This window comes from Carassius carassius, chromosome 1, assembly GCF_963082965.1.
Source record: "Carassius carassius chromosome 1, fCarCar2.1, whole genome shotgun sequence".
Lineage (NCBI taxonomy): Eukaryota > Metazoa > Chordata > Actinopteri > Cypriniformes > Cyprinidae > Carassius > Carassius carassius.
This window is the reverse complement of record NC_081755.1, coordinates 38,162,643-38,188,221: the sequence shown is the minus strand read 5'-3', so window position 1 is coordinate 38,188,221 and position 25,579 is coordinate 38,162,643. Positions and strand designations below refer to the sequence as shown.

Below are 25,579 nucleotides of genomic sequence, written 5' to 3'. Positions count from 1 at the left end.
GCATTCTGAAAAGTTGAGATGTTTTTAGCTCGATGCGGTGCGGACGCGCCTGTTTTCGCGTGCGCATCGCTTCCATTATGAGCGCACATGCAGCGCGCCTACATTGGAAATAACGAACTTGTGAATATGTGAACGGCCCCAGCGCGTGGCGAGACAACGGTCACAAACCACCGAGCTACCCCGAATCAGCTCCAGATCTCTGGAAACCATGCTAAACCATAGCAGAACCCTGACTACATTTTATGGTTTGTGATGCTAAAGAACATTTCATGACGTCTCAGACAACTGTATATTTGTGGCTACTGTGGTTTAATTATAAACGCTATCGCAAACTCATATTTACCATAGTAAAATAATTTTCTTTGCCTCTTTATTTTTGTATACTGTAAAAACTTCAACCACATAGGTTGAAAATTAATGAAGGTTGAAATATTATATTAGAAGTTGTACTTATATTTTTTTGTAAAGTTATCCAAAGGATTCATTAGCTAATCAAAAAAGAACATTAGATTAATTATTTATTGTAATAAAAATAATCGTTAGATTAGTTGACAGAAAAAAATAATCGTTAGTTGCAGCTCTACATGGTATTGTTTTTTTTTTTTTTTTTTTGCCATATCTTTTATTGTAAATATTAGTTTTTTCGTTCAGTGCTGCCAGGTAAATCAGTGGTTTACAATGATCCAGCAGATTGACTTGGCACTGTCATAGTCCCTCTGTAATGTAACACTCAGGTACAGCAGTAGAGAACACAATGCAGGTTTAGCCCGGGAACACCAAATACATCAACATGAGCTCTAAAGCCTGAGAAACCAAGGTTTGAACAAACAGAACAAGGCAAACATGAGGGAATATATACACAAGGCCTAATGACTTAATGAGAATAATTAATGTCGCACACCTGGAAACAATCAGTGAGGGAACGCTGCACAAACACATGATTTAAACAAAGAAACCGACCTTCAAAATCAACATTGTGCAGAACAAAAAAAACACAAAAACAAGTTCCCATACCAATATTTCTGGGTTTTTGATTGTCCAGTGAGGTGGACTGCCTTAAATTCCTTTGTAGTGACTTGACAAACTGATATTGGGTTGCATGTCGCACAATAGCGGCGCAAAGGCATATTTACCTTGTCTCATGAGGGATATTTGTGTTTCAGATGTTTATTATACTGATTGAGCATCTTATAATGTGTTATTTGTTCACTGTGGTTTCCGTAATGTGCTGTTAAATCACATACACATGTCTGTAAACTACCTGTGTGATAAATACCTCAAGATTTAATAGAACCAGTTGCAGTACTTTTAAGTGTTGGGAATGGAAATGTATGTGGTTTGTTTGTTATTCAGCAGATAACCTGATCCCATAAGCAGTAGGACTGCCTAGTTGGTTCTGAAGAGCTGTGTGAGAAAGCCGCAGCGTCTTAGAGATAGCGGAGTCCAAGCTGACCTCAGTGTTGTGGAGGATTGTGACTGTGCTTATGATTATGGGCCTTGAGATCCCGTTATGTGACGAGGGAAGGTTTGCTGCATTATTAATATCTGAATGTTCAAACGTTGATGATTTTTGAGTTGTTTATGTGGGTGATAGACATCGAGGAAGATGGCCGTTTTGATTATCACGGCAGCCTCACGCATTTGAGCGATTGTTGTTGTGAGTGATTACCCTCCATTCGAAGCCTCTTCAGCCGGTTCTTTTATGAGTTTGTTTATGTCTCAAGAGCGAGACGGTTGTGGTGATGTACATTTAAATCCTACGTTCATTGGCCAAGTGGAAATAATAATATTAACAGTAAACCACATTAGCAGCAGCTAGGCTTGCACTTGAAGTTCATATTAGCTAAATTAAACTTGTCACTGTGCCAAGTGGCTTTTCCGTCAGTAGTGAAATATTGAAATTGTTATTAAGCTATAGCTAAAAATTAAGCTATACTTAATTTTGAGTTCCATGAACTTGTGAAAGATACTGTTGAACTGCAGCCTTTGTTCAATTCTTCATTAGTCTTTCACTCATAGCAAAGAATAGATTCTCATAGACAGTGTGAATGGAGAGTATAGTGTATGTTTGTGCAAGTCTCCTGGTTCTCAGATTTTGGGGAATCTCACGTTTTTCTCTTCTGGAGGTTCAGAAGACATCCCAACAATTTCTCATTAATATTCTAAGATTTGCAACATCTACAGTCAAAAGTTCAGTGTGAATTCCTTTGTCGTCAAATTGCTGAAAGTATTGTCAGATTCTTCCCATACTTAACTATCTGAATTTATAAATTTTATTACTATGCTTAAACTATATGTCAACAATTGTTGCATATCTTTAGTGGTTTTTGTTTGTTTTTTGGTTTCATTTCCAAGAAAAAGCAGGGGAAGTATATTTTATGCACTATTGAGACACTGTTAAAAACTCCAACTCTAACTCATTACACAAATAAGAGAATTTAGCCATTTTTTAAAGAACCTGAGATTTCTGTCCCTCCACTGAAAATTCATTTCACCAAAACTTTGACACCTCGAAAACTTCATAAAGACTACATAAAGAAAATCCATATGATTTAAGAGGTTTGTTCTTGCATGTCACGCAAGCACATTTGAGCTTCTCTTACCATATTTGAGGTACTGTATGTATGTGTTTTGATCAGTTTTTTTTATATGTAAATAAAAACCTAAATTATATCTGCTCAATGTGCTCATGTAAAGCATATTTTTATTTGTGTCTTTTCAGAAGACTTGGATTAAACTCCGTTTTTTCTTTATATACATTTAAACAAAAAATACAAAACACAAAAAACACATTATTTTCCAAATACTGTACATTATTGTTTCTCCTCTGTGCCCCACCTTTCTGAAACGCGTCGATTTTTACAAATCTCATTGTTCTGAAAAGCAAGATGTGCTCTGATTGGCTCTCTTGGTGTGTTGTGATTGGCTGAATACCTCAAGTGTGTGACGGAAATGTTACGCCCCTTGCCATACTGTGATGCTGTGTCCTGGTGCTACGATACAAAAACAATAAAACCTATTACAAACAAGGCATTTGTTGGATCCAGTGGGGAAATTATTATGGATTATAATGACTTAAATTGACCTTTTATGTGTTTAATTGCGTATCACACCATGTAAACGAAACCATTTGTCTGCATTTGTGTTGTGAGGAACAACAAACAACAGGCACTACTCTACACCGCTCAAAAATCGCGTGTGAATCATCAGTGGCAAATTCTTTAAATATGGAAACATACTTGCAGGCTGTGAGTCAGAACAGAGTCATTGTAGGTTCAGAAAACAGTCCTCCGTAAAATGCACTCCACAAATCTATATATTTGGTTTGAACTGTTCTGGAACAGTGTTGTAACTAAAACTTAACCACTGATTTCTAGTCGTGTCCTTTTTTGGAAGGCCAAACAAAGTATTTTCGTTTTCGCAACAAAACACATAACATGGTAGCCGCGTTGGCAGCAACAATAAAGTTACGTCTTCTTTCTTTGCATGAACATTCGGGTGGTGTTATGTAAATCTTCCCACATCGTGACGTGGACATGTGGTTGCATGTTTAAACAAAGCATTTTAGGAGGGTGTGGATGAGTTTTAACTTTTAATTAGACTGTCTCGTTGGGTATGAGATTTTAGAACTTTAGAGATCTTATCTATTCATAAACATCTTTTAACATTCCAAAGAGACATGAAAACTTGAACTCACATCATATGACCCCTTTAAAGTGCCAGTTTTGGTGGAATGGACTAAATTTGTGTTTAAAAAAAAGTCTTAATGGGTTCGGAACAACATGACAGTGGAGGGATAAACAAGCAATTTTTTTCAATGACTTTATGCACAGCTTTCTACTGTTTTCTTTTTTGATGTTTGTCACATATTTTAGTGTTTATCTGATCAAGCTCACAGAGCTTACTAAATCAGAGTAAATGAACTTAGTTCCTCTTGTGATCGAGATGCTTCACGTCCCAGAGTGAGTATTGAGGGTGAATCTCAGTGTTTCTCTCTGTCCATCTGTGTTGGACTCTGAGTGTTAGTCTCCACAGTGATGTGTAGACAGGGTTGATTGCTCCCTGTCTGGCCTGTCAGGCAGAGGAATGATCATCGTGTGCCATCCGGCCAGGAAAAGACTTTAACTTTCACTCTACATGCAAAACAGGGCTTACTGCACTGATTTTTAAATTAAAAGTTCATCCGTTTAAGATAAGACTTTATTTGGTATTCTTAAAGACAATCATCCTTTTATTTATCGGTTAAGGAGTGAGTATGGTTAATTTAACAGAAATCTTGCATCAAGATATGTAACTGAATCTCAGATACTGTAGTCCAACAGTATCCATTAGAAATGATAAAAAAACAAACATTTTGTTGTTGATTAAATTCTTAAGGAAATATGATGCTTGACAATGCAAGTTGTTTTAAGTATTTTTAGCACATTTCTGTGTGGTTTCCAGGGTGTTAATAAGGCTTTATATGGATTCTAGGGTGTTCTGGGTGATTGGCAAGGTTTTTCTATGTGGTCTTTCTATGTTAAATAACACTGTTTCACCTAAAACTGAATTGTTTAAATTGTTTTAGCCATTTTGGGAACCTGAAAATGCACAATTTTGAAAACAGGTCTCAAACCTTTGGAAAACGACACTATTTTCATCAACATTTGTGAAAACGATGATCTATGTGTTTGACAACTGTTGTCTGTACGCAAAACTTTTTTCAAAGGAAAAACATTTTCAATATCGTATAATCGTTGTCATTTTAATGTACCCTAAAGTGTTGTCAGCAATTTTAATAGTTGTTAGCAGTGTTGGGTAAGTTTCTCAAAAAAAGTTATCCACTACAAATTACTGATTCTTTAAAAATTGCAATTTGATTACATTACTGAATACTGCATTTAAAAAATAATCAGATTACTAATTACTTAACTTTCAAGTTACTTTCAAGTTAAATTTTTTATCATCAAAACACTGAGCTTTTGTAAAATAAAGAAAACAAACATGGTGCGCTCTCTGCCGTCTATCTGAAACTTTAAAACTTGAATACATGTCAACACACAGACATAAGAAGGTTTTAAATTGTAAAGAAAGCTTGAAGTGTCTATTTTTAAATGAATTAAGTTTTAGCTCGCTTTTTCCTGAGATCTATTAAAGGCTATACTGACACATAAAACATAATTTAAAAATGCATTTTACTTCATATTTTTTCTTAATGCTGCACTTAATTTACCTTAAAGGGGTGGTTCTCAGTTTTTTTTCTAGGCTTGATTTTGTGTTTATGGGGTGCAGTCTAACGTGTTAATTCTTAGTTTTTAAAGAAACACATTATTTTTCACATAATTTACCTTTATTCCACATCGCTCTGTCCCTTCTCTGAGAAACGCACTGATCATTTCCTGATTTTATGAAGCCTCTCCATCAGAAATAGGCGATGGGCTCCAATTGGTTGGTTAGCCCAGTGTGTTGTAATTGGCTAAACCACCTCTAGTGCGTGTCTAAATGTCCCGCCCCTCACCTCAGCTGCATATGCTCTGGTTAATTGTAAACAATGGTGTTGTTAATATCGCTTACCAGTTTGAGCCTGACTGAGAAGCAGAGGATATTATTGAAGAGGATCATGCAGAACCTGTACAAGCACAGCTTTTAATAGTAGGCCTATGTTTTTTGTTTGTTGTTGTCTCATACTTTTAGATATGCTGTTATTTGTAAATGCTACTGCTTATTTTAGCTTTTAATATATGGTTTTATCCTTATAAAAGCTTTCATACAGTACGGCAACCCCACGCGCATCCATGTTTAACACTTCTCCTAGCTATGTGAAAATAAGTGTATACAGGGAACTACACTGCGACCAAAATGACATTGCGACCCTAATTTTTTTGAGGTCGCAAATGTATTACTGATTATTTTTGTACCTACCTTATGTTTTAGGTAATATGCTATGATTTACTATGAGCATTTATTAAAACAGAAATGTGTATTTTAAAAATACGTTTTATAAAATGCTCTGAGCATTCAACACATCAAGTTGGCTTCAGCCCCGCGATGCGGGAAAGTTGAACTGAGTAGCTGGTTACTCGCGCGCTGTGTTTGGTGCGCATAAGAGAGCCGCGTCTCACGGACAGCAACACTAAACCGAGCTCTCCTTCAGGACATTCGCGTCCTCCTGCACCTGAACGAACAAATACAAATCGCAGTTTAAACAAACAGAAAAGGATGCGAAAGAGCTTAATTCAGCACCGCGGTGTTCTGGTGTTCAGGGTGCACGCAGAGACGCGTCTCAAAGTCTTCTTGCTTTTGTACCGACAAATACATACTAAATATGTTAAAATACCTGTCTTGGAAAGTGTGTTCGAAAAGTCTGTGGTTGTGTCTTAAGTGAAAGTAAAGAGTTGAGAAAGAAATCAGATGTGTATCCTTATAATGGATGCATTGTCTCTTAAAGTGACCGCGCCTAATTTACTAGCTATGCTGTCAGTGTCTTTAATGTATGAAAATGAAAGTTACTCACTCACTGCTCTTGATTGAATTACTTTGTAGTTTAATCAAGAATTTATCCACAGTCAAACCAAAAATCAGATATAATTGATTATATTGTTTTACTGGTGGGTGCAGGACACTAGTTAATTTATGTAAGTGAGTATAGCAAAATACAGCGAACTGTGAAATATTATAATCAAAAATTATTGTAGACTACCAGTGAAATTGATAAAAAAAAAAAAAAAGTTTTGGTTGATTCCATTACATATCCCTCTATCAAAGTTATCTGACATTATCAAGAGGAATTTTTTCTGACACAGTTTAACTCTGAGTTCTTGTCATATTTTATTACCAATTTCTAAACTATAGCAAATAAACTGTGATAATGTGAGAAATGTTGAAGGTGTCTGAATACATTTTGGTTTGACTGTGTATTTTATTTTACAGTGAAGACTATGCAGTGCTATTTTAAATTAGTTTCTGGACCCCTACAAACTTAAAAAAAAAAAAAAAAAAGTAAACTGTGTAAATAGCACAAATAAATTAATAGAACGAACATACAGTAAATATTTAATTTCAAACAAATATTTAATACAGTGTGTACTGTAAGAAATAAAACAAGAAGGCATGTGGTTTAAAAGATGGCAAGTAAAATAAAAATCACATCTGTATGCAATACAGTTTCATTATTATCCAGAGCGGCTTACTATAAAAAATTTGTGTGACCAAATCATGTTTTGCGCAAGTAACTGAAAAAGTTAGTCGCGCAAGTGCCACCAGTGGAAAAGGTTAGTGTAGTTCCCTGGTATAATTGTAACAGTTCATTGTTGGAGCTGAGCTGAATGAGAGAGAGAAAGAGAGAGAGATACAGAGCATGTGCAGAGCAGGGGGACGCGAGGAACAATATTAAGAACAGCTGCTTTAGAACATTGACTTTGAAACTTGTGAATCCATTAGAATCGTTAGAAGACAGTATCTCGATTCATATATGAATGATTTTTACAAGCACCTCTAGTTTTCCATTCCTCTTCTTTAATGCAGCATAGCATGGCCTCGCCTCCTTTGCTGCCTTTTCCAGAGGGCGGGGTTTATCTGGTTTTGTTATGTCACGACCCCGGCAAGTAACTTGTTGTAGTCCCTACCACCATTTTTTAGGCATTAAACTGCAAGAAATTTTCAAAGATGATATCTCCATTTGCATTGGACTTTCAGCTTCTTAATTTTGCAGATATTGTTTATGGTCAAACAGCAACATTACACACTAACTAACGTTAAAAAAGTGAAAGAAAAAAACATTTTATTGACATTAGTAACTGTAGTCAACTTACTATTTAATAAGGTACTGTCAGGGTTCAGGGCTAATCACCTGCCTTTTGGGGTTGTGAATGTGTGTTTGGATGGTTTGACAGCTCACTGTGTCTACCTGTTTGATCTGAGTTTTCCCCGCCCTCCTTGTTTCTCCGTTGTTAACCTTAATTGTTCGCCACCTGTTCTCAATGTTCTTCTAATTTCTTCCCTTTATAATTCCCTGTGTTTCTCTGTCCATTGCCAGACTGTTGTAACTCTTACCAATAGCTCGAGCTGGTCTGTGTACTCACCTCACCTTGTCTTGTCTTCAGGCTCCAGTGTCTTTTGCTGTTTTGCTCTGCCTCTTGTTCTCACGAATGCAGTACTCCAAGAAGATTCCAGCGCTCATGTCTCTGGTATTCGGCTGTCGAACGAGCTAAACTGTGGAATGATACTCATCTGCCTTGTCTTATCTGCTGTCAATAAAGCTCAGTGTAACCCGCAACTGAATCCAGCCCGTTTTCTCCTGACAGTTTCTTTGTAACGCATCATACCCGACTCTTGTTGTTCGTGTCTGGCTGGTTGCTCAAGTGTTACTATATGGTCACTATTTTTAGTGGGTTTTTGCAAGTTGCTGTATGGTTGCAAGGGTGTTTTTCGTGGTTGATAGCTGATAGCTGATTTGGGTCATTTTAGCACATTGCAGTATGGTTGCATGTTGTTTTTAAGTTTGAGCAATAGTAATCATGACACTTTCCTTAGCAAAAACCACTTATTAAAATCATTTAACCCTTTTTATAGTTGAAATCTTGCATTCCCTATCATTATCACTATAATCCTCAAAGTTTGATGCCTTGTGCACCAGTATGTGGTTGGCTGTTAACTAACTTCACATGTGTGTTTCTTACCGTGTTGATGTATCAAATCTTGTCAAGCACTGTGCTCTCAGGTTCAAAGCCCTGTCTAGTGCTTTGATTCACAGTCAGCTCATCAAATGGTTGGTAATGAGCTAGTTTTGCCCACTCTGATTGTCAGTGTGTGGGCTTTACTCCCCCAGACAGACTGACAGATAAAAAGCAGACTAGTGCTCCCAGGAGCCCTTTTAAAGGTAATTGAGTTAAGAGTCAGAAGGCAGACCCGTATTTCCCATGGAGTGCAGAAGTAACCAGCATCGGGTGGCTGTTGGCTCTTTATCTGACGTTACAAATGATTGCAAAGGGTCCTTGATTTGACAAGGAATCCAAAGTGATCCTGGTTTTCATGGCTGGAGGGATATCTGAGATAGTTGTAGTGTTGTGAAAATACTGAAATTTCAAAAGGCAATACCATTTCCAATTAAATTTCATATTTTATATTTACTGAATGTTTGATTTAAGCCTATTGTTAGATTTGAAAATGGTTTCGTTGTTATCTAGCACTAACATAAAGGGCTAGAGTTAGATTACAGTACAAAGATATAACTCCTTAAGAGTAATATTTTTTGAAGAGTCCTTTATCGCAAAGTGAATAGTTATATACTGTATATATATTTCATAACAGATATTGTACAATTGTGATGCTCAAGTGAATATAGATATTACAACATTAATGTACTTTATGAAATATGGATAACTGTTGACTTAACATCAACAAAATCTATTGATTTTAGTTCCCTTCTGAGGGACCTTTAAACTGCGTTCTCTAGGGGTCGCTATGGGGAACGCCTTCGGTGTGAACGGTGTTTGAAGCATGCATTTAAACACAACAATAACACTGGCTGGCGATGGTCTGTGATGTCATCACCCGGCACAACCACAGTATAAAAGTGCACTGGGAGAACGCGTTTATCCTCTTCTTCGTCTTGAGGACTGTTTTGTTTGGAGCATGCATTTCCGGTAAGAGCGATTACTCTTCTTTACCATGGCAAGGTATAGTAAGGCATTTTAAGCTGCAGTCCATAAGTTTTGCCTCTTTGTCACCATCTATGTTTGAAAACCTGTAATTGCTGTTCCTTGCGGAATTATATTCCATGAGTGAGTTGTGATCCAGCACGGATGAACCTGTTTTGAAGTGAATGTTTTGCTGTCAGCCACCGCACCAGTGTGGATATTCACTGTACTTAGTAATCACAGATTCTAACTTGCATCTTGGAATATATAATTCAGACACTGGTCACGCTGAAGTGACCCATAGAGGACTCAGTGTCTCGTTCCCTTCTCAGGGAGCCATGGTTACATACAGTACTTAGCCCGAGACGTTTTAGTCTTATTTTGTTTATTTTAGACAAAATGGCAAACTTTAGCAAAATTTTTACTTTAGAAGAAAAAGTGGCCAGTTATTGGAAATTCATTTTATCATAATTATTTATCTATTCACACTGTTCAGTAATTTACAGGAGTTACAATCAAGAAATCACATTCAATCTAATTTCTGTTTTTAATTTACATTTTAATTTTTCTGAATTCAAGTTTTATATATTTTTTTCTCAATTAAACTGTATCTTAAAACATCTCTGATTAATTTTATTTTCAGAAATAAATATTAGGGATGCACCGAAATGAAAATTCTTGGAAGAAAACCGAAAAAGAGAAAACCAAGGCCGAAAACCGAAACTGAAAACATAAAAATACATAATTACAAATTATGCAAATATTTATTAAGCACATTGCAACAATGCACAGTATTAAAATAAAATTCAAACAAAAAATGTATCCCACTCATGTGTTAAATAACATTAAATAATAATGTACAGGCCTACTGGCCTGCAGAACGGTTTTACAATTAACTGTTCTCTCATAAAAACAAAGTGCATTTGAAATTTTTCTCTGTAGGACTAGAAAGTGCATTACTTCTCCAGTATAGGCAAGAGGGTTATCACTTCTGGGGATGGGGATACTAGTAATAGTTATACTATTATTAAATTGAGTAATGTATTTCTGTCACAGTTTCTTCAAGTTAAACTTTAAAAGTAAAAAACAAGACTTTGTAACAACATAATAGGACCCCTTTAAGATTCTTTTTCTATATGATATGATGATAGTTGGTCTGCAGACATGGAAAACATGCAGGGATCATATTACAGTTTTTGTGGCTTAATGTTCACAGGCTCTAGTCCATTTCGTGTTTTAATGTATGTGCACTGACCTATTTTTGATTTATCAATACAAAATTTGGCAAACTCTGCAACATTCAACGTTATACAGTAAATTCAGCTTCTATGACTGGATTCTGCAATTCAGCTTGTTTTTTTTTCGCATCGCGGAAATCATAGGGCCCTAGTTCTGTTCCATACACACAGAAAATTATCATTTAAATTACCATGCAACTATCACTCCTGAAACTTTATAGCATTTAAATGGCTTAAAAGCAATTAGTGTTTTTCTGTAAAAATATTAACATCATTATAGACCGCAGCAGCTCTATTAGGCTGTATTCTAAATAATATTTAAAACATTATAAAAAAAATAAGATAAATAAGATCAACTTAATAAGTTGGCTACTTTTCACATTCTTAGTTACTTGTTAGAAATAATGAAGATAAAATAATGCATAGGTCTAAAGAAATAAAAGTTGCTGTTTAGTTTTTTCAACTTTCTTGGATTTTCTGTGGATTTTTGTGGCATTGCTCTGTCAGGTTTGCATTCCTTTTAGGAAAAGTAAGGAACAAATTAGAAAAGCAGCAGTAGCTAATGAAAAAGTAGGGGCCGGTTTCATCAACATTGCCCATCAGGCCTAGAGGAGGCCTGTTACATTCACTTTTAGCCAAGCTGTCTGCTGTCGGAACATTTCATCTTTGATAATAATCCCAACAAATTGAATTTCCTTCTTGGTCTCTGCTTATGCATTCCTGAAGTCATCTTGCATTGGTACGGTCCACTGGAGAGGCAGAATGCTGATGAGCCCCACACTGCCACTCCAGCTTCATGCACAGACAAATGGAAAGTGAAGGCTCCATTGAACACACCTGGCAAAATAGGAAAGGTGGAGTAGATGGGAAAAGATGCCTGCACTCTACCTGTCTAACAGGCATCTGCCTGAGCCAGCCAGGGACCGGCAGCAGATGGGAAGGGTCTTTCTCGAGATGTAGCATGCTTAAAGAGGCTTGCATGGAACTACATCAAAATCCTGCCTTTATCTGATTTACCATTATTATACTCATTAATAATATTCATTTTGAATTTGATGGAGGGTTGTTTGCGAATGCTGTGACGTTATGACATTGATAAGCAGAAGAGGATGTTTTCATTTCCTTACCGGGAGGTGAAGAACTGATTTGGTGCAGTTGTACTTGTTTCTTTTCCTACCCTTCCTATTTTTTGTCTGCTTGATTTGATCCTATCTGAAGGAGAATTTGTAGAGGACTCGTTGGTATTCACAAAGACAGCCGTTCCCATAGCATATCAAACAGAGCGCGTCTCAAGAGCGACGTACAGTCATTGTGAATTCTTCTCTGGGTGTTTCGCTGGGAATACCTACGGCTCTTATGCTAACACAATCAAGGTCCTTTTGGGCCTTTTTCATCAAGATGGGCAATGTTCGTTGCATGATTGTGTACTTTTGTCAGTGGCAGATTTTTCTTGTGTACACTGCTTATTTCCCCTCACATGCTCACTGAAGAAATGTGAGTGCAAATTGTGTTTACACCACAAACATTTTGATCCTGAGGGGTAATTGCACAAGGCATTGATTTAAAGGGGTAGAATTCTAGAAGTGGCTAGCTTTTTTATTTGTCTCCTAAAGTCCACTTATGTTAGAGAAGTATTCATGAGTTATAATTTAGTTAACCTTTCTCAGGCCAAAAAAGAAGAAAACAGGCTTTTTTCACTACTCTACTGTACTGTGGAATAGCAGCCCAGTTTAAAATTCTTACTTAGTACTATTGATTTCATATTTGATTGCACCATTTACTGTATAAATACTGTAAATATATTTTCATATATTTAAATCTAAATGATGAATACTCAAAACCCAGTCTTTAGAGAGAGCACATATAGTATTCATAAGTTGCAAAAATTATTTTTGAAAAGACATTACTTTTAATACTTTTATTCAGCAAAGATGCACTAAATTGATCAAAAGTTGACAGCAAATGCATCTATCGTGTTAAAAAATATTTCTATTTCAGTTAAATGCTGTTCTTTTGAACTTTCTATTCATCAAAGAATCCTGAAAAAAGGAATCTCATTTACACACAAATATTAAAGGGATACTCCACCCCAAAATTAAAATTTTGTTACTAATCACTTACCGTCATGTTAAAATAAAGGGACACCCATTCATGACAAAAAAAAAAAACTTGCAACAGAACACATTAATATTGTTGTTTTAAATTTGATGATTTATCATTTTTAATTATTATTAGTCTTTTTTTGACAGTTCTGCAGCCTATACCTTTAGAAGCACAGATGTGTCTGTCACTTTAAAGGTATGGTTCACCCAAAGATGAAAATCATGTCATAATTTACCCAGGTTGTTCTAAACCTGCATACAATTCTTTCTTCTGTTGAACACAAAAGTAGATACTTTGAATAATGTTTAACTAAACAACTGCTGGCGGTTCTCAGTAACTTCCACAGAAGAGAAAAAACACTATCAGACTATCAGAAACTATTTGAATACTCACATTCTTAAAAGTATCTTCTTTTATGTTCAACAGAAGAAAGACATTATTACTGGTTTGGAACAACTTATGGGTGAACTATCCCTTTAAGTCAGACAGTCCACCATGAACAACCGAAATGCTTCTCTGCAAACTGCGCGTTCATCATTAGTTACTGGACAAACCCATTCAGCCCTACATCTGGCGAGTCTTGTATTCAAAAGGCAGACGTGAGCTCCTATGTTTTGGGCTTTAACGGCACACGTTCTAGACTCTGTCGCTATGGAAATAAAGACGCCAAAATCACAAGCAAATTAGCTTGTCTTAATAATTCTTATGAAATTACTGTTAGTATTATAAACTGCAAAATACATATTTATGTTAAAAAATAAAATAAAACACCGAACAAATCACATTCCGTATTGATTTGATACAGGACGCATCATTTTACTTTTAATTACGGGATGATTCCGTATTTTAAGGGATGGGTGGCAACCCTATTCTGAACACAATTTAAGATATTCTGGATGAAAACCAGGAGGCTTGAGACTGTCCCATGGACTGTCAAGTAAATTAAACTGTCAAAGTCCAGAATATATTAAAATCTGTAAATTATGCCCACACTACTGCCTTATCTGTATATTTATTGTACATATTGTAGACCTTGTATATTCTGTACTTACTGCTTATTGCACTTCTTGTTAGATGCTAACTGCATTTCGTTGCCTTGTACCTTACATGTGCAGTGACAATAAAGTTGAATCTAATCTAATATTCTCCAAAATGGCGCTACGGTGAGGTGGAGAGACACAGAGGAGAAAATTATTGAATAAAGTTGTTATTTTTGTTTTCTTTGTGTACAAAAAGTATTCTCGGAACCACTGATGGCAGATTGACTTTTCTGACGATGCTTTTCATCCTTTTCCTTGACGGTGTATTTTACTAGGCAGTTAATGGGACAGTCACTTGCCTCCTGGATTTAATCTAAATTATCTTAAATTGTGTTCCAAAGGCGAACAAAGCTTTTATGGTTTATGAACAACATGGGGGTAAGTGATTAATGACTAATGATTAATGATTAATTTTTATCTTGTGGTGGAGCAACCCTTTAAGCAGTACAACTGTTTTTAACTTTTTAATAATAAGAAATGCTTCTTGAGCAGCAAATCAGCATATTAGAATGATTTTTGAGGATCTTATGACACTGAAGACTGAAGTAATGAAGCTGAGAATTCAGCTTTACTATCAAAGGAATAAATTACATTTTTAAATGCATTCAAAATATAAAATAGTTATTTGAAATTGTAGTAATATTTCACAATATCCCTTTTTTGTTTAGTTTATTACTAACAATGTTTAAATGTTTGAGAAATACCAGAAATGCTTTTAAATAAATGAAAAGTAGCAGAATAGAGTTGTAGAGTCATGAAAGACCACTAATGCTACAACTTAGTTACAAACTTGTGAAATTTTATGATGTATATAATTGTGATGTTATTTAGTGCAATTTCCATCATTTGTTCCATTGCAGTGAGCAGGTAGCTTTGAAAACTGTAAATATTAGAGTATGTCTGCATAGAACATCAAGCTATTCTCTTTCAAAAGAGCAAGGAAAATCCTGCTTTCTGTAAAATATCCCTCTCAGAGTCTGAAGTTGACTGATCAAAGATTAAAAATGCATTTCCCCTCTCATCTTCACAGCATCAAATGAGAATAAGACACACAATGAGTGAAAGCCGAATCAAGCTGTCAGAGAAGAGCTTCTAGCTAAGTAGGTGAAACGCGTTCGATGAAAAATGGATTGATACTAACGGCTGAAAACTTTCTAACAAGGTGCTCCTCACCCGGGTGAGGACGATTAAACTTGGGTGCAATTTCCTCGCCACTCTTATTGCTTTTTTATATTTACAGCCAACCATAAGGCTACTAACATTTTACAGGTTTTATGTCGGTGCTGGAGGAACGAAATAAGAGGTGTGTCAAGTCTGGCACGTCCTTCAATGTTTGCAGCAAATGAAAGGATAGAACAACAGGGGACTGTTTTTAAACTTTTTAAGGGAGTCCATGCGTGTGTTGCATGTGAGAGCCAGAGCTCCTCATGTCTTTATGGAAAATACTGAGGCGAATATGTTCGTGGGGTTCAGTGTTTCCTAAAGCTTGGTTAAATGCCATGTGGGGATGCTTCACACTCTTTAGATTTAGTAGATGTAAATGCCTTAGAGGTGAGCAGGTGTCTGCTTGTAGACATGACTTCCCTCTGAGATGAAGAGCTAGAGAGACAGAGGAGGAGGGAAGAGGAGGATGAACGTCAGTTTGACTGAACATTTCAGTGCTAGCACAGCCATTAATCTTAGAATGATTATCCATGATTAGCATTGCTGCAGCTCTTGATGGCTGCAAACCCTCAAGCTTAAGAAAATATTTTTGTGATGTATTATTGAGTTGAATTTGAATGCTTTGTGAGGAAAGGAGGCCAGTTTTTGTGTCTGCCTCTTTTATTCAGGCCTGCAGTAATATTCAGCACATAGTTGAGTAAAGTGAACAGAAACTACAACAAATTGCAACCACAACATTTGTTGTAGTTTTTGCTTAAAGTCCATGTGCTCTGAGTTTGTCACACCACAGAAAAATGTGTTATTATTAACCGTCCAGCCAAATTTGATTGAGAAAAAATCGTTGAATAATGCTACAACTTGAATGGATGTTCCCTCTAGAAGCTTAGTTGGATGTACACATCCATACATGTTTATAATATTTATTTACATGATAAATGCATAGCTAGCTAGCAAACTGTAGGCTGTGGTAACTAACGTTAATGAAAGTAAATCACAATTGAGCAGGAGAACCACAGATGCTAATGCACTCTAGTTATTATATTGTTAGGGGATGGGTCGTGCTCAGTGGCTTCAGTGTGTCATCAAGACCAGCCCAAAAAAAACTGTATGCAACAATGGTGAAAGAACGTTTAACGGTCCAACTCCGCAATTCAGTACTACATAGTTTTTGTACACTTTGTAATGTGTTTTCAGCAATACATTTCTATGTATTTAGAAACAATTCTCTGAATTGCCTTTACATGGACTTTAAGTAAAAAGCATTCATCAGTAGCAGCTTGTTGTATTTTCCTGATATTGTGTTCCCATTTTCCCAAATATCAAAAGAAAAAAAATCCACAGTAGCATTTCTATGACTTTGAAAAAGAGGGGGAAAATATCAAAAGATTGATTTCAAAAGATGTCAAATGCCATCACTCCCTTAACCAATGTATTAATAACTTCTTTTTTATTAATTTTTTTATTTAATGCCAAGGTAATAAAACATAAAGTATAGTTTTATTAATGAAAAAAAAAGAAAAAGATTTGTGATGTTAATTTCTGTGGAAATGCATTCTTACTCTCTGCGATAATGGTCCATTAGCGTACTGTAAATGTGATCCAGACCTTGCACTGGTTAGATCTGGACCTTGAATCATATCTTATGTAGTGTGTGTGTGTGTGTGTGTGTGTGTGTGTGTGTGTGTGTGTGTGTGTGTGTGTGTGTGTGTGTGTGTGTGTGTGTGTGTGTGTGTGTGTTTCTGCACATTTAACAACCAAAGCCCAAAGTATTAAGTTCTTTGAATTTCTTTTGCTGAAATGCTTATTGCTTTTTTAATTTTATCTTTGAACAACATATGGGCTCCTGAAACAGTCTCATATTGTTCTAAGCTTTGCTAGTAGAGATATTCAGAGGCTCGACCTTGTGGAAGTTGAATTCAATACCCTTGAGCTAAAAGATCTCAGCTCCCCAGAGAAGGAGCTCCAGGATTGAACCTGACTGACAGCAGGTCCACCCATAAGGTCCACCCATAAATTTTTATCATAGTACCCAAAAACCGAGAAAATCTACTTCAGCATATGGTCCTTGCATTTTGTGTCCTCCATTCTAGAGAGATGACCATGGTAAACCCATAAAATGGCCATAAAGCAATGCCCACCTTTCCTTGCCCACTCCGGTCACTCTCAGATATTTCTCAATTGCTCTGACCTCAGGGACACTATGTCTCAGCTGTCACCTGAAGTCTCACTGGCCCTTGGACTCTATCTCCTCCTTTCATTTCATTGTGACAGGCTTCATTGATATGCTCCACAGCAGCTCGGCTGCATCTGTCTACATTCTCCACCATGTGCTCTACAGCAGGTTTGTGACCCCTTGACATTTCGCCCATTTAACTGAAACAGCAATTCAGGAGCCTGTACAAGATCTTAAAGTGTCTGGATGTGGATATATAAATGCAAACAAGTCAATTTAAAGAACTTGTGGATCTTTTTTCTTTAACAAATTAATTCACATTAATTGCTACATCCAGTACAGGAATCTGTAGAGGCTAATGTTAAAGGGGCCATATGATGTTGCTAAAAATATCATGTGGTGGCATGTTTAAACGAAGCGTTTTAGGATGGAATAGACAAGTCTTAACTTAAAGAATATCACTTTGGGTTTAAGATTTTAGTCTTTGCAACTTGAGGGATCTTATCTATTCACGAACAGCTTGTAACACTCCAAAGAGAGAGGAAAACTTAAAATCGCATCGTATGACCCCTTAAAAAAAAGCCTCATCATATCTCTAAGCACAGGCAAAACATCAGTATCTGTATCTTGTTTACCAAAAAAACATACCCCAAACTGGATATTTGTTGTGTGCATATGTCTAACTACTGTATATATAGTGAAATTTTTGCCTAAAATTAGAAAGCATTTTGCCACCGCCTTAAGAAAAATACACTTAAATCAAAATGCATTATAATGCATTATATTACGCTTCTCGAGTAAATCATCCAGATGTTTAGATAATATTTTTGTCTTGTTTTCCAGAAAATTTCAGAAATTATACAGAATTTTCTTTTGCAACGAGTGCATAGCGACTGAGATGCACGTCTCTCACTTACATATTTCAGATGGTTTATAAACTGTTTAAAAGAGCCATTGCATGGCACAATTGATTTGTCTGAGCTTTAGGGGAAACACGGCAAATCCTCTGACAGAAGTCAGATTCACTGCACCCAGGTGCCCTTTTTTTCAAATCAAAGCTCTGAGCTCTTGTGAAGTGTGGAGAAAACCGCGGATGGAGGATTTAAAAGGTTTGCCGCTTTGGTTCTCCGGCGCTGTGAGGTATCATGAAAGACTTCTCCACGTTTGTAGAAGCACGTTGTGATAACCTTCGCGTGATTGCCTCTATTTGTTTGCTCACACTGAGGAATGGGTATAAATAGGCATCTCTATCATTGTGGATTTCCGTGAAGTTGACGCCGCTGGTTGATGTAAATTAAGGAACCGATGATGGTCCTGCATATTGACTTCATCTTTGATGGTACATGACTTTGTGCCTGCGCCGGGTAGCGGTACAGCAAACTGGCACCTTTTCTAACTGTGCCTCTTTCATGTCTGCCTGCAGGTGATGTGGCCCCCTACTTCAAAACGGAGCCGGGACCTCCAGAGATCCACCTAGAAGGGAACCGCCTGGTCATGACCTGCCTGGCGGAGGGCAGCTGGCCTCTGGAGTTCAAATGGGTGCTCAACAACACAGATATCACAGCCTTCTCCCCCAAGTACAAGTGAGTGCCATCTTTCATCTTAAGGCTTTCTGGAGATGAAGTCCTGCTCAGAACTGTCTCAAGGTTACAATGAGAGAGAATAGCAGAGGCTCATGGTTAATATGAGAGACAAAAAGTCTAATATTAATCCCGCCTGCAGCTTTTCTTTTGTACAACCCACACATTTATTCACTGTCTGTGGCAGGTATATTAAATTTGTTCAAAACATGGCCATTAACCCCTAGAACAATATTCTTATCCTGCTGTTTTCGTTTATGAATCTGTTTAAGGAATCTTTCTCATTACTTAATGTGTAGTTTTTAATGAAAGTCGTTTGGAATTTAAAGAACATATAAAAAAATAAGACACTTAATTTTTTTTAAGTGTTAAACATTTAACCTCAAAATATGCAGCATGTGTTTTTGTTAAGGCACTTACTTTCTTTCCTCTGTACAAAGGTTGTTATTCTAAAACTAACAGATTCTTTTAGAGTATTTTTTCTTTCTGTCAAATGAAGGTCACATTAAAACTGGCTTGGACACTTTAATCAGGCGTTCATTTATTTTTAATACTGCTGCATTTAAAAATGACTGTTATAGATTTTATGGTATTACAATATAAAAATGAAAATAACAATTTGAATTGTGAAGATCTACTGTAAACAAAAGAGTCAAATCATGAGAGTCAATTTGTGAAAAACAAAGTTCTGGTAAATTGGCTTTAATTTGTGAATGGAATATTTTATAGTGTGATGAAATTGAAATTGCGCTTCATATGTTTATATTCGATCTGTGTATTAAGTGACAGCAGCATAATATACAGTATACTGTAGTCTACGCTGTTAATATGACCCAAACTATAAAATAAAAACTGAAAATCACTCACTGCTCTGGAATAAATAACTTCTATAGCTGTAATAAGAAGACATGTCTTACATGAATGCTTCTTTTAGATGCTCTAGCGTGAAGATAAAGATATCAGATTGTGTGCAGCTCACTCAGGGCGGGGTCTCTGCTAATACAGCAGTGTCTGTCAACAGTTGTGGGCGGGTCTTGTAAAATGTGACATCACATTTTGCGGATTCTGCAAATGGCTTGTTCTGAGACAGTGCTTATGATTTATGGGGATTAAAAGAAGGAGAGGTTGGATTATTTATCATTGTAGGGTGGTTGTGTACACACACTGACAACATGTAAAATGTAACTTTGCCTAATAGGCGTCCTTTAAACGATTCTTCTTTAAATACATTCTCATGCTAAGTCTGTTGAAGCAGTATTTTGATGTTTATTTTAATGCAATGCCTTCCCTCATAGACTTCCATTATAATCGGATTACTGTCAACGCAGTTTTTGTTTGCTTTAACAAAGTGAGAGACGAGTCGACATTATTTTCTGTGACAGATGTTTTTGATGGAGCTTAACTCCGAATTGAACCTGGAACGTGCCCTTAATAAAAAATGTAATTACTAGAAGTGAAGCGCATTCAAATAATTTTTAATTAAGTTTTTTTTTTTTCTAGAGAGAGATTCCATTAGTTTATGCAGTAGCACATTTAATCAACGATGTAATTTCCTAGTTGAGGTCTCTCCATGCCTTATGTTTAATTTCTCAGTAATGATAGCCTCTTTCTTAATCAGCATACAAGCCTCTGTAGCACTCAGCATTTCTTCAGACATGTGGAGTGTTAAAGCTGCTGAAGAATTGGCCCTACGGGTTCCTTTTGTCTTAATAGAAGTGTCTACAGCGCTGCCCGGCTCTCTTCAGAGACGAATAATGCTTTCATTCGTTGCCTGAAGTGCACTGCGGACATCTGATTCACAGTTAATGTCAAATTTTACATTAGATGTTTTGATTTATCTTCAATTTATGAGCCGTATACATGCTAAAGTAGGTGTTTCGCATTCTTTTGCCTTCACGTGTCAAGTTTTTCTACGCTTTGTCCATCTGTAGAACTGGTTTGCTCTAATTGGTATTGCTTTTCTCATTATCTTTCATCACATACACAGTGCGCTCAGAGCTGCCGCCGTATTGCTATTGAGTTCCTGCGATGGAAGGAAACCGCCACTGAGATGCACAAACCCACCGGATGGCATTTTCAGAGACGTAAACAGATTCGGCTAAGTAGTGAGCAACAGCGCATTAGTCATGTATTCAGCGTGTTTGGAAATGCCAACAGATTTTAATGCCCCAGCGTTCACCACCTCTGCTTTTGGTCGAAGTGGCCTTTTGGCTGAAATGTGATATTTGTCATCATAGCTGGGCATGGAGAGGAGTTCCTGTGTGGCGTTTTGATGTACTCTGTTCACGCTAATGTGCAAGCTGGCGAAAAAAAGGATAGTCGTGACTGTGAGGGTGAACCTTTTAAACCCGACCTCTCTAAATGGGAACACATTTGAGTCTAAAATCCTTGAATTTGTTGGCAAATAGCAGGGAACTGTTGTTTTTCCTGCTGTTTTTATCATGGGTGGGATGTGAATTAAAGTTGTTGATTCTGTTTTTCTCTCTAAGGTATACCATCACCTCTCTCCAGCGCTCCAATATGGGTGTTTATCAGTGTGTGGTGAGAAACAGGATGGGTGCTCTGCTTCAGAGAAGAGCCGAGATACAAGTGGCATGTGAGTTGATGTAGATCAGATCAGAGCTTTACATGGTAGTCTGTTCCTGTTCTATGATGATGTTGTATGACTTCAGACAACTTATATAGTTCTGGACAAAAGTTTACATACACTTTGCAGTATCTGCATAATGTTTATTATTTTACCAAAATAAGAGGGATCATACAAAATATATGTTATTTTTTTATTTAGAGCTGACCTGAATGAGATATTTCCCATGAAAGACGTTAACATGTAGTCCACAGTAGAAAATATTAGTTGAAATGAAAAAAATGACCCCGTTCAAAAGTTTACATACACTTGATTTTTAATATTGTTTTGTTACCTGGATGATCCACAGCTGTTTTTTTTTTTTTTTTTTTATGATAGTTTTATGAGTCCCTTGTTTGTCCTGAACAGTTAAACTGCCCGCTGTTCTTCAGAAAAATCCTTTAGGTTATCCAGCATCTTTTGAGTATTTGAACCCTTTCCAAAATTGACTGTATGATTTTGAGATCCATCTTTTCTCATTGAGGATGACTGAGGGACTCATACAAAACTATTACAAAAGGTCCAAATGGTCACTGATGCTCCAGAAGGAAAAGCCAAGCATTAAGAGCCTGGAGGTGAACACTTTTGATCGGAATGAATATATTTTTTTTATGGAGTACTGCTCTTAAGAAGCTATAGAAGATACTTACATGTTTCCCAGAAGACTAAATAAGTTGGATTCACACTGATCTTCAAATTCAAAATGTTTTCACCTCCAGGTTCTTAATGCAGTGTTTTTCCTTCTGGAGAATCGGTGAGAGTTTAAACCTTCTGTAATAGTTGTGTATGTGTCCCTCAGTTGTCCTCAGTCAGTGTGAAATGATGGATCTCAAAACATACAGTACAGTCATTGTTGGCAAGCGTTCAAATATGCCAAATATTCTGTAAATTCAAAGAAATTGTGGGACCTCAAGGATTTTTACGATTTACAGTGGGCATTTTAACTGTTCAGGACAAACAAGTGACTCATGAAAAACAAAAAAGGCTGGATCCTCCATTGTTCCTGTGGCTTAGTGGTAGAGCATTGCGTTAGCAGTGCAAAAGGTTGTGGGTTCAGTTGGGTTCAATGCATAAATGTAAATGTAACAACACAGTATTAAGAATCAAGTTTGGGGTTTGAATTGCTACAATTTAAAGTAACTGTTTTCCTTTTTAATATATTAGTAAATGTATTCTTGTGATGAAAAGCTGAACTTTCAGCATCATCTACTCTAGTCTTCAGTGTCACATGATCCTAATATTTTATATATTGAGTGAAAACATTATATATATAATTTTATGGTGCTTTTGCATCCTTTCTGAAGCTTAAAACTCCTCATTTTTAGTAAATGCATGGGAAATAGGAAAAGAACTGAGTGATGATACCTCTTAAAAGTTCCCTGTTATGCTTTGAATAAGGCAGGATTTACACTGAATGAAGAAGATGGCTGCAGTAGAAAAGCTGACTTTTTAGGCTTGGACCTTTACTCCAGCGTTTAAAACATGCTCTAAAGGTTCACACTGACCCAGACTGACTTTTCCAGACACTTCAGCATTTCATCTCAGAAAAAACATTCAGCCATGATGGAGTTTTCACAAAATAGGCCATGTTCATGCCAGTGAAAATATGAGAAATAATTATTGGAACTTAAATGACATTTTTCCTCATTTACCCAAAACAAACCAGCAAACAAGATTGCTTGTTAGGTGAAGTGTGTAATTTCAGCAATATACTGTAGTCCTTTTAAGGAAAATCAGTTTGCTCCATCTTGTTTGATCCATTAAATTGTTTTTTTTTTTTTTTTTTTAGAAAAATATAGTGCTAAAGTAGTTCCAGGCAGCTTAGACAGCAGTACATGTCCATATCACTTCACCAGATGATTTCAGATACTTTAAAACAGCAAAAGAACCAAAAACCACAACAACACTGACCAAGCAAATATATATAGTAAAAAAAAAAAAAGATAAAAACAACAACCTTCATTAAGTTCTTAACAGTTTTTTCTAAAAATCTGGCAGGTAAGTGCAAGCTTAGCCAGTTTAAGGATATTGTTTACTGGCTGCAGGTGTTTTAAAAACCAAAAATAAGAACTTTTTAAACACTTTAAATCGATGTGACAACTGCTCCGCTTGAACTATGTCACCAAATTCAATGTGCTAGACGTTCTTTTGTTCTGCATGGTGATGCAATTTTGTGGTGCCGTGCATAAATGTTTGAATAAATGTTTCTGATTGAATACCTCTGCAGTTTATACCCAAAAGCCCACTGAATATATCATCAGGGTTGCTTTGTTTCGTGAAAGAAGTTCTCCCATGTTTGTAATACGATCCCTGAATTTCTTCTCACAGATATGGGTGACTTTCTTGACAATGACCAAAGAAAGACAGTGACACAGGGCCGGGCCGCCATCCTAAACTCCCCAGCAGTCAGTTGCTTCCCGCGGCCACAGGTGACATGGTTCAGGGACGGCTACAAGATCATTCCCAACAACAGAGTGTAAGTAGAGCTTAATTGCTTGTCTAATCTTTAAACCTGAACGCCTGCTCATTAGGAAAGTTCTGGGTGACCCAGCAAAGGTCCCTATGGCTTTGGGTTCACGTAAGGGATGTAATTACCTTCAGTGTTCACGCTTAATCCCTCTGGGCATGCATTTACTGTGAGCAACACTGGAAAATGCTGGGAAAAAACAGAGAGACACTTCAGCCAGTGATGCAGAAGACATGGATACTGTGCACGACTTTCTTTTGAGTGTGTGCGCGAGTGTTTTTCTCCCACTGCCTTGTCACAGAAGTGCAATTAATGCCTGTTCTCTGCCCTTCTTTAATCTTGCTAAGGTAGTTCTTCATTGCCTTTTTCTAATTAGCAGCTCTCCCAGGCTGAGATCGACGAGGCTGATCCAATTCTCCGTTACCACTCAAGTGTCTTTCATTCCGTTTAGACCCAAATAAAACTCCACCACAGAGACACAACTAATGACTCACCTTTCGCTCCATGCATATAGCAGTGGGCCCATTCGAGAATTGCATTTGATTTTGGCAGAAGGTGTAATTGAAAAGTAAGCAGGCTAATGTAGGTAAATTTAGAAATAAACTCTGGGTAGTAATGATTTGCATTCGTTCCGTTTGGCTTCATTGGATTGATTAGTTGTGTTGATGTTCAGGCAGTTTTATTCTCAATAACTGTGCAGAACTGTGGTCGTGGTTCTGTGATTCTATTTACACCTGGAATTATTATACGTCTCGTTGATCTGATCACATGTGGACAACCAATCACCATGTGTGATCCAATCAGTCATGCCTTATGAGTTTTCAGAAATGCTTGGGACCAAATCACACTTGTTGTGTAAATGCTAATCTATCATGAACAGTGTCCTTTTTTTTTCTTTCTTTTTTTTTTTTTTTTTTAAATAAATGAATACTTTTATTTAGCAAGGAAGCATTTAATTTATCAAGTGACATTAAATATATTTATAGTATGTTTTAAATAAATGCTGTTCTTTTGAACTTTCTATTCTTCAAAAGTATTCTGTTTGCACATTGATAAAAATAGTTTTTTGAGCAGCAAATCAGCATATGTAACCCTGGACCAAAAAAACTAGTCATAAGGGTACATTTTTGAGATTGAAATGTTTTTTTTTATTATTATTTTTATACTGAACAAATAAGCTTTCCATTGATGTATGGTTTGTTAGGAAAGAACAATATTTGGCCAAGATACAACTATTTGAAAATCTGGAATCTGAGGGTGCAAAGAAATCTAAATATTGAGAAAATATCCTTTAAATTTGTCCAAATAAAGTTTTAAGCAGTGCATATTACTAATCAAAATTACGTTTTAATATATTTACAGTAGGAAATGTATAAAATATCTTCATGGAACATGATCTTTACTTAATATCCTATTAATTTTTGGAATAAAAGAAAAATACAATGTATTTTTGGCTATTGCTTCAAATATACCCCAGCGACTGTGTCACATATTAAAATTATTTCTGAGGATCATGTGACACTAAAGACTGGAGTAATGATGCTGAATATTCAGCTTTGCCATCGCAGGAA

General features: G+C 36.5%; 1 protein-coding gene across 6 annotated transcripts in view; it reads left to right on the top strand.

Annotated features, from left to right (window-relative positions):
- sdk1a (sidekick cell adhesion molecule 1a) overlaps positions 1–25,579 on the top strand; it is a 325,596-nt gene that overhangs the window by 143,357 nt on the left and 156,660 nt on the right. For all 6 annotated transcript variants that reach the window (XM_059558804.1, XM_059558837.1, XM_059558821.1 and 3 more), the window contains exons 2-4: positions 18,759–18,918; positions 21,405–21,511; positions 23,870–24,017. In XM_059558804.1, coding sequence (XP_059414787.1) covers positions 18,759–18,918; positions 21,405–21,511; positions 23,870–24,017 — 415 coding nt within the window. The remainder of the gene's footprint in view (positions 1–18,758; positions 18,919–21,404; positions 21,512–23,869; positions 24,018–25,579) is intronic.